Source organism: Macaca mulatta, chromosome 15 (assembly GCF_049350105.2).
Source record: "Macaca mulatta isolate MMU2019108-1 chromosome 15, T2T-MMU8v2.0, whole genome shotgun sequence".
NCBI classification, from domain to species: domain Eukaryota; kingdom Metazoa; phylum Chordata; class Mammalia; order Primates; family Cercopithecidae; genus Macaca; species Macaca mulatta.
In genome coordinates, this window is record NC_133420.1 from 46,895,706 (window position 1) to 46,911,251 (window position 15,546).

At 46.4% G+C, this 15,546-nt stretch overlaps 1 protein-coding gene across 7 annotated transcripts in view; it reads left to right on the plus strand.

Moving 5' to 3' along the window:
- The first annotated feature begins 973 nt into the window (after nucleotides 1-973).
- The window catches only part of ECPAS (Ecm29 proteasome adaptor and scaffold), a 125,407-nt gene continuing 110,834 nt past the window's right edge, over nucleotides 974-15,546 (plus strand). Inside the window, exons 1-3 of one of the 7 annotated variants that reach the window (XM_077968343.1) lie at nucleotides 974-1,248; nucleotides 11,762-11,929; nucleotides 12,562-12,665. In XM_077968343.1, coding sequence (XP_077824469.1) covers nucleotides 12,644-12,665 — 22 coding nt within the window. In that variant the 5' untranslated portion in view covers nucleotides 974-1,248; nucleotides 11,762-11,929; nucleotides 12,562-12,643. Of the gene's footprint in view, nucleotides 1,249-1,302; nucleotides 1,380-1,817; nucleotides 1,877-11,761; nucleotides 11,930-12,561; nucleotides 12,666-15,546 lie in introns of those variants that run through there. The other 6 variants (XM_077968342.1, XM_028834989.2, XM_015117108.3 and 3 more) reach the window with 6 other exon arrangements.

Here is a 15,546-nt window from a genome sequence, read left to right on the forward strand (position 1 = left end):
GTTTTTAACAAAGATCACGTATAATTTTTTTTTTTTTTTTTCAAGACGGAGTCTCGCTCTGTCCCCCAGACTGGAGTGCAGTGGTGCGATCTCGGCTCACTGCAAGCTCTGCCTCCTGGGTTCAAGCGATTCTCCTGCCTCAGCCTCCCGAGTACTTGGGATTACAGGCGTGCGCCTCCACGCCCAGCTCATTTTTGTATTTTCAGTAGAGGCAGGGTTTCACCATGTTGGCCAGCCTCTAACTCCTGACCTCGTGATCCACCCGCCTCAGCCTCTCAAAGTGCTGGGATTACAGGCGTGAGCCACTGCGCCCGGCCCAAGATCATGTAAATTTCTACAACAAAAACAATAAAGGAAATAAAAATGTCTTCAGTGTTGTACCTTGTACTTGGCCTGTTACCACAGGAATGACACATACTCCATTTTCAAGACATTACTTACGGCTTTATAGATTTCTGCTTTAAGGAATAAATGCAATTTCAATCCATTTAAGACTTGATTTCTTCTTCTTATATTAAAAAAGTATCTGATCTTGTATCTAATTTGTTATGACAGTACTATCACTTAAAGTACAGCAATTATGCAACCCCTGAATTTGAATTTCATTTTGCAAGTGTACATGACCTCACGGACAGAGCGAAGGCAGAAAGTTAAAATGAGCATATCGAAAATGAATCACTCTCGTGACCGAAAAGAACGTAGAGTACCTGAACAAAATGTCAAAGCTCGCATAGGCATAGATACTTCCATGTGAACTTTAGGAATCTTGGCTCATCTAACTTTTGCAGGGCTGAGTGGATCCCCTACTCTCGCTAGCCGTTTTGGGAGCACCAGTAACCTCCACACCAGGACCGGGCTGTCAGGGGCCGCTGCGGCGCAGGGACTCGTCCGGGACTGAGTCAGCGCCGAGGCCGAGAAGTTCGGCGGGAGGCGCAGGGCGGGGCTTCCTCCCGCCGACTCCGAGCCCGGCTCTACTTTTCTGAGTCCACGTCTCTTCCTTTGGACAGGCGTGTTTCCCCAGGTCGGGCCCAGCCAACGTGACAGCCGCAGACCTCGGAAAAGGGCGCTCCGGCCCCGCCTCGAGGATTTCCCCCGGCCGCTAGGGCAGCCTGGGCCCGCTCGGCCCAGCCCCTCACGGACTGCGGCGCGCGGCTCCCCGGGGCCCGGCCCGCCGAACGCCTCACTCCACAGCCCTCACCTCGCGGCGCCGAGTGTAGCGTCGCGGCATGGAGACCGGCTCCGACTCAGGTCAGAGGCCCGCGCCGGGGCCGCGGTGGGCTGGCTCTGCGCGCGCGCTGGGGCAGTTAGGCCGGGCCGCCCGCACAGGCCGCCGCGTGCCGAGTCCGCGCGGGGAGCGCACGCGGGGCGGGCGGCGACAGGTGGGCAGGACGAGCCGCGAGCGAGCGAGGGCGGGCGGGCGCGCGAGGGGCCCGGCGGGGGGGCCGCTGGGAGGATGGCTCAGCTCTTTCTAAATATAAAACCGGCGTGAGTTGGGCGAGCGCGGCGCGGAGTCGCAGAGCCGCCGCGCGGGCCTGGCGCACGGGGATTCGGCCGCACAGACGGCGGCGGCGGCGGCAGCGGCTCCGCAGAGGCGCGAGGCTGCGGGAGCGCCCGAGTCGCGAGCTCGCGGGGGCAGCGAAGAGCGACGCTCGCGACGCGGAGGACGCAGGCGGCGGCGGCAGCGGCGGCGGCGGCGGGCGGGCGGGCCTCGAGGCACAGCGCGGTCCGCGCCGAGTGACCGGAGGCGGCTCGCGGCCCCTGCCGCACCGCGAGCCGCGAGCCCCCCGGCCGCGCCCTGCCCCCCCAGCCCCTCCTTCGTTCCCTCCCCGGCGCAACATGGCTGCGGCCGCCGCCTCCGCCTCCCAGGATGAGCTGAGTAAGTGCCGCGGCCGAACCTGGGGCCGCGAGCCGGAACGGGCGCCGCGCGGTGCCGGGGGGCGGCGGCCGCATCTGGGCTGGAGGGCTGGGGCGCCAGGCCCGGTGGGCGGGCGGCGGCCGCGGCGTGCGGGGAGCTGGGGCGCCCTGGCCTGGCTGGCGGGCGGGGCGCGGACCGTCGCCGCTGGCGTTTGTAGGCCTCAGGTTTGCACCGTCACGTTGCGAAATTGAAACTGGAGCCCCGGGCGGAGCCACCTCTGCCCGCGATCCGCCCTGGCCCGGGGTGGGGGGAGCCCGGCCCCCTGCCCACCGAGCCTCGGCTGGCGGGAGGGCCGGAGCCCCGGGGTGACGGGCAGTGTCCACCCGTCCCATCTGACCCCTCCTAGCCCCGGGTCCCCGACGGTTGGGCGAGTTCTAGAAATGGAGCTTTCGGGAAAGGGGAGAAGGTGCCTTTTTGTGACACTCTAGTAATCAGCCGAAAGGTCACGAATAGGCGGTGACCCTCAGGTGGAGCAGGGAGGGCGGAGAGGGTCGCCGGTCGAACCGCAGGAGAAACCACGGGGTGACAGCGCTTTCAGAAAGGAGAGTTAGTGCCCCCTCGAGCGTACGCGGTGCAGCCTTCCCGGGGACGGCGGTCCCTGTCTGGGGAGAGCGGTGGTCACCCTGAATCCCAGGCCGCCCCGCCCGCCGCCGGGGTTCGCCTCGATGCTTTGTGGGAAGTGTAGTTCCGGGGCGCCGCGGGCCCATGCTGGGATCATAAATACCGAATTTTCATAGGACATAGGACATGTGAGATAATTTCTGATTGCCTTTTGAGTTTTTTTTTTTTTTTTTCCACCCAAGGGTTTTCTTTCCTGCCCCCCCGCCCCCCCGCCCCAGTGCTGTCCTTCAGTTTATGGCAAAAACAAGAAAGGTGTTATTTGGAGATGATGTGGGTTTTAAATGGAATAAAGGAATAAAGCATGGGTGAGGTGTTGCAAGCTTTATGAAGCTTACGTTGTTAAAGCCGCTTCTGAATTTCCATATGAAAGTAGTTATACACGTAATGTATGTTTCTCTAGTGTTTGTCAGTTTAAAGCCACTTTTATATACATGATCTCACTTTTGCCCTCATAGCAACCTTGTGAGGCAGATAGGTAGGAATTATCCTTGTTTTAAAGAGGAGGCAGGTTTGGAGAGATTAAGTTCCTTGCTGCTTTGACACAGAACTGGTGGAGCAGGAGTACTGTTTGCTCTTTTTGAAGCTGAAGTAAACACTTGGTGTGATCCTCAGCAGATTGGAGAGTCGGAGGAGACAAGGTCTCATGGTGCGATTAGAGATAGAAGCCGGCTAAATAGATTGCTCTTCTGTCGGTTCCACGTGGAAGCACCACCAGGCCTTCTGAGATCAGTTCCATGTTTTGTTTTAATTGTGATAAAAATACACATACCATAAAATTTCCCGTCCTAGCCATTTTTAAGTGTATAGTTCAGTGGGATTGAGTGCATTCACACTGTTGTGCAATCATCACCACCATCCATCTCCAGAACTCTTCATCTTGCAAAACTGAAACTTGATACCCGTTAAACAACAAATCTCCATTCCCTCCTCCCTTCAGCCCCTGGCGACCATCATTGTACTTTGTGTCTCTGTGATTTTGAGTATTCTTCGTACCTCGTGTAAATGGAATCATACAGAATTTGTGACTGGTTTTATTTTCATTTAGCATAATGTCCTCAAGGTTCATCCATGTTGTTGCGTGTGTCAGAATTCTTCCTTTTAAAGGTTGAATGATATTCCCTTGTATGTATATACCGCATTTCCTTGTCCATCTATTTGTCTGTGGACACTTGGGTTCCTTCCACGTTTTAGCTATTGGGAATAATGCTGTTGTGAACATGGGTGTACAGATATCTCTTTGAGACCTTGCTTTCAGTTCTTTTGGGTACATACCCAGAAATGTAATTGCTGGATCATGTGATAATTCTAGTTTAAAATTTTTAAGGAACCACTGTACTGTTTTTGACAGTGGTTGTTGTACCATTTTACATTCCCACCAACAATACACAGGGTTCTAATTTCTCTACATCGTGGCCAACGCTTACCTTTATTGTCACTAGTAACCATCCTGATGGGTGTGAGGTGGTCTGATTTTTTTTCAGTTGCTATGCTGTATGACATCTGAGTTCCTGTTGTAGCACCAAACACATTAAAGTCTGAATTGCTAGCAGGAATGGGGAACAAAACTAGAGGAAGAATTGGATATTCTGAAGTGGCTGAAGTGTTTGTGTCTATGCAGTGTGCTTCTGTACATTCAGGTACTGGTTAAGATGCTGTTAGTTAAGGGATTTCCTGGCTCTAGTAGCTAAGAAAGTTAGGAACAGATAATTCCAATCCTTGCCTTCTTGTTTTGTTCAGTTAAGTTGTCAGTCATCAGCCACAGATACCTGTGGACTTGGTTTCTGTATTTCTTCAGGAGAGACTGAATACGTGGCAGTTGATACCTTAGAATAATTTAACTTGAAAGCATATACGTGTGCACTGGTTAAGAAGTTTCATATTGGCCGGGCGCGGTGGCTCAAGCCTGTAATCCCAGCACTTTGGGAGGCCGAGGCGGGCGGATCACGAGGTCAGGAGATCGAGACCATCCTGGCTAACACGGTGAAACCCCGTCTCTACTAAAAATACAAAAAACTAGCCGGGCGCGGTGGCGGGCGCCTGTAGTCCCAGCTACTCGGGAGGCTGAGGCAGGAGAATGGCGTAAACCCGGGAGGCGGAGCTTGCAGTGAGCTGAGATGCGGCCGCTGCACTCCAGCCTGGGTGACAGAGCAAGACTCCGTCTCAAAAAAAAAAAAAAAAAAAGAAGTTTCATATAAACCACTTTTAGTTTTAGAATGGCTATAGTGAAATAGGAGATGCTGATAAAATGTGCTTTTGGCCAGGTGTGGTGGCTCACACCTGTAATCCTAGCACTTTGGGAGGCTGAGATGGGTGGATCATCTGAGGTCAGGAGTTCAAGACGAGGCTGGCCAACATGGTGAAACCCTGTCTCTACTAAAAATACAAAATTTAGCCGGGTGTGGTGGCACGTGCCTGAAGTTCCAGCTACTCAGGAGGCTGAAGCAGGAGAATCACTTGAACCTGTGAGGTGGAGGTTCCAGTGAGCCGAGATCGTGCCACTGCACTCCAGCCTGGACAACAGAGCTAGACTGTCTCAGAAAAAAAAAAAAAAGTGCTTTTAAGAATTTTACTAAAAAAAAGGAGAGAATTATCCAAATATTTTCTATTATTTATGACTAGTAGATGATAGTAAAAGCAAACTACTAGATGCCAGCATTGTTCTCTTCCACTGACATTTTATTGTAAAAAAAATCTTCAAACTCACAGAAAAGTTGAAAGTGAACATTCATGTACCCACCACCTAGATTCTGCAATTGATAGTCGAATAACTTTATCATATTTACTATTACAGCAAACTTCGTCATTTGTCCATCTCAGTAGATTTTTAAAAATTGTTAAACTTTTTTTTTTTTTTTTGAGACGGAGTCTCAGTCTGTCACCCAGGCTGGAGTGCAGTGGTGCGCGATCTTGGCTCACTGCAACCTCTGCCGCCTGGGTTCAAGCAATTCTCCTGCCTTAGCCTCCTGAGTAGCTGGGATTACAGGCGCCTGTCACTGTGCCCAGCTAATTTTTGCATTTTTAGTAGAGACGAGGTTTCACCATCTTGGCCAGACTGGTCTTGAACTCCTGACCTCGTGATCCACCTGCCTCGGCCTCCCACAGTGCTGGGATTACAGGCGTGAGCCACCGTACCTGGCCAATTGTTAATTGTTAACTTTTTAAAAAAAATTGTAATAAAATACACATAACATAAAATTTACCACCTTAACAATTTTTCTTTTGTTGTTTTTTTCTGGAGACGGAGTCTTGCTCTGTCGCCCAGGCTGGAGTGGAATGGCGTGATCTTGGCTCACTGCAGCCTGCACCTCCTGGGTTCAAGCGATTCTCCTGCCTCAGTCTCCTGAGTAGCTGGGATTACAAGTGTTTGCTACCACGCCCGGCTAATTTTTTTTTTGGTAGAGACAGTTTCACCACGTTGGCCAGGCTAGTCTCGACCTCCTGACCTCATGATCTGCCTGATCATGACCTCCCAAAGTGCTGGGATTACAGGTGTGAGCTACCGCGCCCTGCCTACCTTAACAGTTTTTAAGTGTACAGCGGTGTTAAGTACTTATTACTCCATCTTTTTTCATGCATTTCAAAGTAAACTGGTGACATCAACACACCTTCCCCCTAAATATTTCAGCACCAGCATTGTTTTAAATGCTTTGTATGTATTTTTCCTCAGAATAATCCTGAAAGGTAGGTAATTGCTGCTTTTTGGAGAGAGAAACAGGCTTCTTAGGTCCCCTGGGTCCTGAAGCTGGAAAGTAGTCCCCGTGTCCTCAGCTTCTAGTATGCAGTCACAGCCATACTTGAGGCCATCTTACCTCTTTGCACCATGGTCAGAGTGTGCGTGATGAACAGTTCAAATCAGATGCATTGCCAGATTCTCAGCTAGATGTTACCTTAATCCAACCGTTTGACTGTTGTTTATCATTGCTGTTGGGTACAAAAGAGACACCAAAGCCCGCCAAAGGAATTACAGTACTATTGAGGAAGAGGAAGAATATGTTTAAACAGATAAGGAAGGACCAAAATATGTGACTGTATGATACGGATAATACTAAAGTAATATCGTCTGTGATTCCCAAGTCTGTTATTTTGAGATGTGTAGCTGGTAAAACTGCATTTCTATAGATTTCAAGTGAACATCTTCCCTCTTGCACTTGAAGTAATTTACGTCACATCAATTTAAATGAAATCTTCAACTTTCAGTTATGTCTGCTACCACAGTTTGTAGGAGAAGCAAAACTGACTGTTAGAGTTCTCTTTTATTTATTTATTTGTTTATTATTTTGTTTTTGAGACAGAGTCTTGCACTGTTGCCCAGGCTGGAGTGCCATGGTGCAATCTCAGCTTGCTACAACCTCTGCCTCCTGGGTTCAAGCGATTCTCCTGCCTCAGCCTCCTGAGTGGCTGGGATTACAGGCGCGCATCACCGTGCCCGACTTATTTTTGTATTTTTAGTAGAGATGGGGTTTCACCATGTTGGCCAGGCTGGTCTCAAACTGACCCAAAGTGCTGAGATTACAGGCGTGAGCCACTGTGCCCGGCCTATTTATTTATTTATTTATTTTTTTGAGTAATATCATTGAGCATGAAAGTTTCCAGAAGGCTGGATGTGGTGACTCAAGTTTGTAATCCCAGCACTTTGGGAGGTCGAGGCGGGCAGATCACTTGAGTCCAGGAGTTCAAGACCAGCCTGGGCAACATGGTGAAACCCTGTTTCTACAAAAAATATAAAATTTAGCTGTGTGTGGTGGCATGCGCCTGTAGTCCCAGCTACTTGGGAGGCTGAGTGAGGAGGATGGCTTGTGTCTAGGAAGTCAAGACTGCAGTGAGCCTAGATCATACCACTGCGCTCTAGCCTGGATGACAAAGCGAGACCTTGTTTCCAAAAAAAAAAAAAAAGGGTTGCCAAAAATAGGCAGGTTAATTTTGGGCTGAGACTTGTTAGCATTTGTTATCCTTTCACAAACTTCATGTTTGAGTCAGTGATTATAATAGAATAATGGTAAAGCTGTTTATGTATTGTGTGTTTACTGTGTGTTCTCATTGTTTTGCATGTATCAACTAATTGAATTCTCAAAACAACCCTGTGAGTTTGGTACTGTTACTGTCTCGGGGTAGAGCTACCCTCCTTAGAGAGTTAGAACTTGAACTTAGATTCTCTGATTCCAAAATTTGTATTAATTCTGCCCTACTACTACTGTATTATTCCTGCATGGGAGAATATATAGTTCATAACAAGATCAAGATGGCTTTTTTTTTTTTTCGGTGTCTAACTAGTATCCAGAAAGAACCTTCTGTAGTGTATAACATGTGGCAATCGGGGCCAGGCACAGTATCCAGAAAGAACCTTCTTTAGTGTATAAATGTGGCAGTCGGGGCTGGGCGGTGCCTCACACGTGTAATCCCAGCAGTTTGGGAGGCCGAGGCTGGTGGATAACTTGAGAGCAGGAGTTCAAGACCAGCCTGGCCAACATGGTGAAACCCGTATCTCTACTAACAATACAAAAAAATTAGCCGGGTGTTTTGACATGCGCCTGTAGTCCCAGACTCCTGGGAGGCTGAGGCAGGATAATTGCTTGAACCCGGGAACTGGAGGATGCAATGAGCTGAGAATGCATCACTGCACTCTAGCCTGGGTAACAGAGCTAGACTTTGTCTCAAGGGAAAAAAAAAAAGGCCAGGTGCAGTGGCTCACGCTTAATCCCAACACTTTGAGAGGCTGAGGCAGGTGAATCACCTGACGTTGGGAGTTCGAGACCAGCCTGACCAACATGGAGAAATCCCATCTCTACTAAAAATACAAAATTAGGCAGACGTGGTGGCGCATGCCTGTAATCCCAGCTACTTGGGAGGCTGAGGTTTGGAGTTCCTGAGGTTTGAGGTCGGAAGTTCAAGACTATCCTGGCCAACATTGTGAAACCCTGGTTCTACTAAAAATACAAAAATTAGCTGGTTGTGGTGGCACATGCCTGTAGTCCCAGCTACTCGGATCACTTGAACCTGGGAGGCAGAGGTTGCAGTGAGCCAAGATTGTGCCACTGCACTCCAGCCTGGGCGACAGAGTAAGACTCCTGCTTGAACCCGGGAGGCAGAAGTTGTGGTGAGCTGAGATCACATCATTGCACTCCAGCCTGGGAAACGAGTGAAACTCCATCTCAGAAAAAAGAAAAAAATATTCCGATGTTGTTGAACAGAACATAGTAGATTTTTGAGTAAGTTGCCAAAAAAGAAAACCATTAGTTTTGACTGTTAAAGGCAGTTCTGAAATCTAGTTTGTAAATTAGTTAAGGTCAGAGCCTGTAGCTTTCTTTTCTTATGCTTAGAGTGATTATGACTATTGCAAATGAAATGAAATTCAGTGTAAGACATGTGGCTAGTTTTTCTGCTAATATTATCTTCTGCCACTTTATGGAAAAGTTGACATTATAGTTAATATTTCAGCAGTGGGTTGAGAGATTTCCGACAGGGAAGGAAGCATTTGAGACTTTTCACCTGGTCAGCTGTTTAGTGGTTTCTTATTCTGGGCTTTATAATTATAAGTAAGGCATCCTTAGAATCTGGTCTTCGTTGGGATAAAGGCGACTCATGAAGGAGCAACAACGTGTAATCTTAAAGGATGCACTATTCAATTTGACCATTTGACATAGCTATGGGAAACTTCAGCTGCAAAAGTTGGCCAGATAATCAGCATGTCAAGTGTCTTCTGAGAGAGCCTCTGCTAGTGCTGGGACTCCTGGTGACTCTTTTAGAGGATGAGACATGGGAAGCTGTGTGTTGAACATGATTCTGTGGCCATGGTGAAATAGCCCCTAAGAGCTAATTGCTTAAATGACCAGAATACAGGCTTCTGAGCTGATCTTTGTAGAAAGGCCAAGGCAAGCCTGTATCATTTACATTTTGGTTACTTAACCAAATCGGAAATTTAAGATGGAAAATGGCCACGGATATTTCTGTTTTTTTTTTTTTTTTTTTTTTTTTTTTTTTTTTTTGAGACAGAGTCTCACTCTGTCGCCCAGGCTGGAGTGCAGTGGCCGGATCTCGGCTCACTGCAAGCTCTGCCTCCCGGGTTTACGCCATTCTCCTGCCTCAGCCTCCTGAGTAGTTGGGACTACAGGTGCCCGCCACTTGCCCGGCTAGTTTTTTTGTATTTTTTAGTAGAGACGGGGACGGGGTTTCACAGTGTTAGCCAGGATGGTCTCGATCTCCTGACCTCGTAATCCGCACGTCTCGGCCTCCCAAAGTTCTATTTTTTTAAAATTAATTTCCATTCTGATTTTTTTACTTTCACTGCATTCTGATTTTTTTTTTTTTTTTTTAAACAAGAGTCTCACTGTCGCCCAGGCTGGAGTACAGTGGCACGATCTTGGCTCATTGCAGCCTCTGCTTCCCAGGTTCAAGTGATTCTCCCGTCTCGGCCTTCTGAGTAGCTGGGACTACAAGGCGTGTGCTGTCACACCTGGCTACTTTTTGTATTTTTTAGTACAGATGGGGTTTCACAATGTTGGCCAGCCTGGTCTTGAACTCCTGACCTCAAGTGATCCGCCTGCCTCGGCCTCCCGTATTGGCTTGAGCCACTGCACCCGGCCCACCACATTCTGTTTTGAATTATGCTTTCAGTAAACTATAATACGTAATAAAGGCCAGTGTCAGTGAGAATAGTTGGCACAGGAGCATTGACCTTGTTCAGAAGATAGATGTTAAAATTGAAGTCACGTCACTGCCAGTGTTCTCAGATGGTTTGATCCCTGTTGCTGAGATCTCGTTTCAGGCCTGGCCTTGATGCTTCCCATCTTATATGGCTTGTTTTGCCCACATATTTTTTCAATTCAATAAGCAGACTTTTAAAATTGAGTAAATAATGTATGGTGCTGTCCTCAGAGGGCTTATAATTCAGTGCAGAGACAGATTTATATGCAAATATAAATAACTTATACAAAGCATGGTAAGTGAACTGCCTAACACAGTTCTTTGGAAACCTCGAGAAATGAGAATGGTATTTGAGGCTAAAGGAAAAATAGCTTGAGCTGAGATATGGAGATAAGAAAATATGCAAAACAAAAACCGCTGAGTAAGTCTGTTGTGATGGGAATGGGGGTGCTGTGTGAAGTACTGGGAAAGGGGATCAGCTGTGTGGTTTGAGACTTGGCCCATGCTGCCTTTATGATTTGAGATCTTGGACAAATTACCTTACTTTTGCAAGTCTCAGTTTCTTCCTATTAAAATTGGAATGACAAGAATCACTCATAGTATTATTAGAATTAATGTATGTGAAAATGTACTGTATAAACACTTAAGCTCTTATAAATTATTGTTATTTTTGGTGTGGAGTATAATAGCAGATGATGATGTGGAGATAGGTTGGGACCAGTGTGTTGTAGGAATGCCAACAGAACTAGTTTGGACTTTGTTCTATAGACAGTAGAGAGCCATCAAAGCTTTTAAGCAGGAGCATAACATGAGTAGGTCTGTTTTATAAGGGTAGCAGATGGCAGTGGTGTAACACTGATTGCAAGGATCCTGAGACCAAGAGCCGCAAGACTAATTAGGAGGGTATCACAGTGGCGAAGTAAAAAGAAACTTAGGCTCTGAGTTGGGACAGTGGAAGTGGATTTGGCAAGGAGTTAATATAATCTAAAATCCCTAAAATAGGGAGAAATTGTTGGCTAACGAGATGAGGGTTATTAAAGAAGGAAGGAGTTAGAGATGAATCTAAATCTGACCTGAGACTAGAAAGTGGAGGAGTAAGGGAGAGTGCAGCCTCTAGACAGATTTAGGAAAGTGAAGAAAAGAGAGAACAGATTCCACAGATACGTAGTCTGTTCAGCAGAAAGATTATTTGTTGAATGAATGGGTTGAGTTATTGAGGCCCCATGTTGTTTAGGGAGACTGTTTTGAGTAGTGGCTAAAACCTCTGGAATTGGAATCAAAGACAGTTTTGAATCCTGATTCTGATACTTCTTGTGTTCTTCAACAAGGGACCTAACTTGTGGGCCTTGGTTTTCTCATCTGTAAAATGAGATAATAAAACTTACAAGATTTTTTTTTCTTTTCTTTCTTTTTTATTGAGACAGGATCTCTCTCTGTCACCCAGACTGAAGTGCAGTGGTGTGATTTTGGCTCACTGCAGCCACAATTTCCCGGTCTCAATCCATCTTCCCACCTCAGCCTCCTGAGTAGCTGGGACTGCAGGTGGGCGCCACCACGCCTGGCTAATTTTTGTATTTTTTGTAGAGACAGGGTTTGGCCATGTTGCCCAGGCTGGTCTCGAACTCCTGTACCCAAGCAATCTGCCCTCCTCGGCCTCCCAGAGTGCTGGGATTACAGACGTGAGCCACCGTGCCTGGCCAGGATTGTTTTAAGAATGGGAAGAGATAGCACATCTTGGCACATGGATTGCAGGTGTGTGGGAACCTTGGTTCTGAAGGTAGGGAGATAGTGTGGGAATGATTCCCATGGTAGAGCTGTGGGAATGGGCATATTCTTCACAGGCAGCTGACTGGGGGCCATGCATATACATATTTAAGAGTGAGAGGAAGATAATCAGAGAAAGGAGATGAAGAATGCTAAGAGAGGACAGCGGTGGCCAGGGTTATGTCTGTCAGCCGTTTACGTTCTCATATGTAATGTGCTAAAAACATGTATACATGTTTAGTAACACTTCTTATAAAACTATTGTATAATTGAAACACATCTAACTTTAATGTAACAGTTTATATATTTATGATATATATACACACATATAAATATATGATAAAATATGTTGCATTGGTATTAGAGATTTTAAGTCTTCAGCGAATCATTAGCTGTGTATTTTTTGAAGTATTAGCATGTTCTCAGTAAATTTGGTTTGTGGACATATGCCTTATTCTTTTTCAAATTTGGTAGTCATTACAATTTTTTTTCCTCATACTGAATTTGCAAAGCAGGGCATCAAATATCTAGCAAGAAATGAAAAGTGCTTTATTTTTTTCTTAACATGGTAGCTATGCATATACGTCTGTTAATTGTATTTTTTTGGTTCTAAATAATAGATTCTTTATACAATTGCATTTGTACGAGTGGATGAACATACCATTGGTGATCCTGAGGATTTTTGTCAAGATTGGATAAACCATGTATCACATTGATTGTAGAGGTTAGTAGATTTAGTTCCTTAGGATGTGTGCTTTTTTTTTTTTTTGTAGGAGCATTTAAAAATGCATAGGTTATGAGGTAGCAATTTGCCCCCAAGATCATCATGTTTTTGTTTTTGGTTTTTTCCTTTTCTAGCTATCCTGAGATAATTGGTTAAGTTCATGTTAATTTACAAATGCCTGAAATCTCTATTCTGTGATGCTAAACATAAAAAAAAAATTTGCAAAAAGAAGAAAAAGATAAAACTTGAAGTCTTTTTTTTTTTTTTTTGAAACTGTCTCACTCTCTTGTCCAGGCAGGAGTGCAGTGGGGCAATCATGGCTCACTGTAGCCTTGATCTCCCAAGGCTCAAGTGATCCTCCTGCCTCAGCCCCATCGAGTAGCTGGGACTACAGGCGCATGCCATCACGCCTGGCTAATTTTTATATTTTTAGTAGAGATGGGGTTTTACCATGAAGGCTGGTCTCGAACTCCTGGGCTCAAGCGATCCACCTACCTCGGCCTCCCTTGGAGATGTTATTTAGCACTGTGCACAAGGAAAAGACGATGGATGATCGTTTACAAATAACTTTGTGTGCCACAATCACAAAAAATCATTTTACATGCTCCAGGAATGCCATCATGGAGTTTTTTTTTTTTTTTTTAATTTTTAATTTTTTTTTTGAGACAGGGTCTCGCTGTGTCACCAGGCTGGAGTACAGTGGCACAATCATGGCTAACTGCCACCTTGATCTCCTGGGCTCAGGCAGTCCTCCCACCTCAGCCTCTCTAATAGCTGGGACTACATTTTGTTTTTGACACAGGTCTCCCTTTGTTGCCCAGGCTAGAGTGCAGTGGCACAATCATGGCTCACTGCAGCTTGACCTTCTGGGCTCGAGTGGATCCTCCCACCTCAGCCTCCCAAGTAACTGGGATCATAGTTGTGTGCCACCATGACTGGCTACTTTTTTTTTTTTTTTGGTAGAGACAGAGTCTCTATGTGTTACCTAGGCTGGTGTGGAACTCATGAGCTCACGCTGTACTCCTACCTGGGCCTCCCAAAATGTGATTTTAGGCATGAGCCACCGTGCCCAGCCAGTTGTTCTGTTTGTGAAAAGAGGTATGAAGGAGGCATCATGGTAATTGGATGTTCCTAATTCTGCCATTTTGTCATGCATTGTGATTTTGAGAAAAGCCATTTAATTCTACTTCATTCTAAGGCAGAGAGTATGGTGTCCTTTTCACTCTTAGATGATATTGGATGGTCTTTTGATTGAAACTCTGTAAATTCAGATTGTAATTCTCTGATATCATGGACTCAATATCCAGTGAGTTCCTGGGATTTTGTAGCTTCAATTCAAAAGTGCTTTTTGTTGCTATCTTCTAATTTAACTGTTGGACCCCTTCTCCCTACCTTCCTATGCATTCTACTGTATTTTGGTATATATATTGCTGCTGCTGCTATGAAATGTCTTCTTTAGGTGAAATTTTGAGGGATGGGATAATTTTGAAACCAGAATTCAACTTTAAAATAAATTTTGGCCTGTTTTTGCTATTTTCGCGTATCTTTATTTCTTGGGCGTTTAGAGAAATGACAGATTGGGAGATTGGAAGAATTGTTTAGAAGAGCAGTGAGGACATTGTTTATTCCCTCCTAGATTCTTTAGCTCCTAGAACTTTTGAGCTTGTGATTGATATGTTAATATCATTATGATATACTGAAGGCAAAAGTGAAACTACAACTACTAGGATTTAAATAGGGTTTTAAAAAAAGAACATTCTAGGGTTTACACACCCAGATGAGCATTGTTCGTATAAGTAGCTGCTTTGAGTGGATCTTAACTATCGTACATTTGACTTTTATGCAGTCTGAACTCTTGCATAGTATATATTATTTCTTCTAAGCTAGCTTTCACAAGCTGAAGTAATCTTTCCTGCTCGTCACCTCCTAAAACCGATTTCTCACTGAGTATCTCTGCCAGCCGCTGTCTCTGGGGGAAAGGGCCTTGGAAGGTAGGAGTGTTTGTGGACCTCAGTGTCAGGAGTCTGCCACTTACTCATTAAATCTAGGGCTTCTGTCTTGTCACCTGGCCCAATCTTGCCAAGCTACTCCTATGATTTCCTCCCCTTCCTCTGTGTGTGTGGGTGCGGTGGGAGGAGAGGACATGATGGGGTTGTGGGGAAGGGAGTGTGGGGTGGTAAGCAGTATGAGCAGGGAGGGATAGCCTTGTTATGGGCTATGCTGGATTGGCAGGGAGTTTGAAGTAGACTGGAATCATATGCAAAAGGCCGGGCACAGTGGCTCACGCCTGAAATCCCAGCACTTTGGGAGGCCGAGATGGGCGGATCACGGGGTCAGGAGTTTGAGACCATTCTGGGTAACACAGTGAAACCCCATCTCTGCTAAAGATACCAAAATTAGCTGAATGTGGTGGCACCTGCCTATAGTACCCTCTACTCAGGAGGCTGAGGCAGGAGAATCGCTTGAACCTGGGACGCGGAGGTTGTGGTGAGCAGAGATTGCGCCACTGTACTCCAGCCTGGGTGACAGAGCGAGACTTCATCTCAAAAAAAAAAAAAAGAAGGCCAGGGAAAGAAAGAAAGACTCTAGCCTGACCTGTAGTGGATCCAGATGCAGGGGTTTCCAGATTAGGGTATCTGCCTGGGCCCTGTGGGGACAGACTGGTGGACTAGGGAACAGAAAGATAATCTGTCTGATTGCCTTAATTCTGTGGGGCAGGGTTACTAGCGAAGGACTCCATCAGCAGGGACCTCCTGCTCAGGACTTGGTTGCCTGTGAAGGTACTCATTGCCACCCCTTGGGCCTTGGCTGGAGAGAGGCAGCTCCTGCAGGAACCATGATGGATTGTCTCTTTCTGATAATGGATCTTCTCCCCATTCCC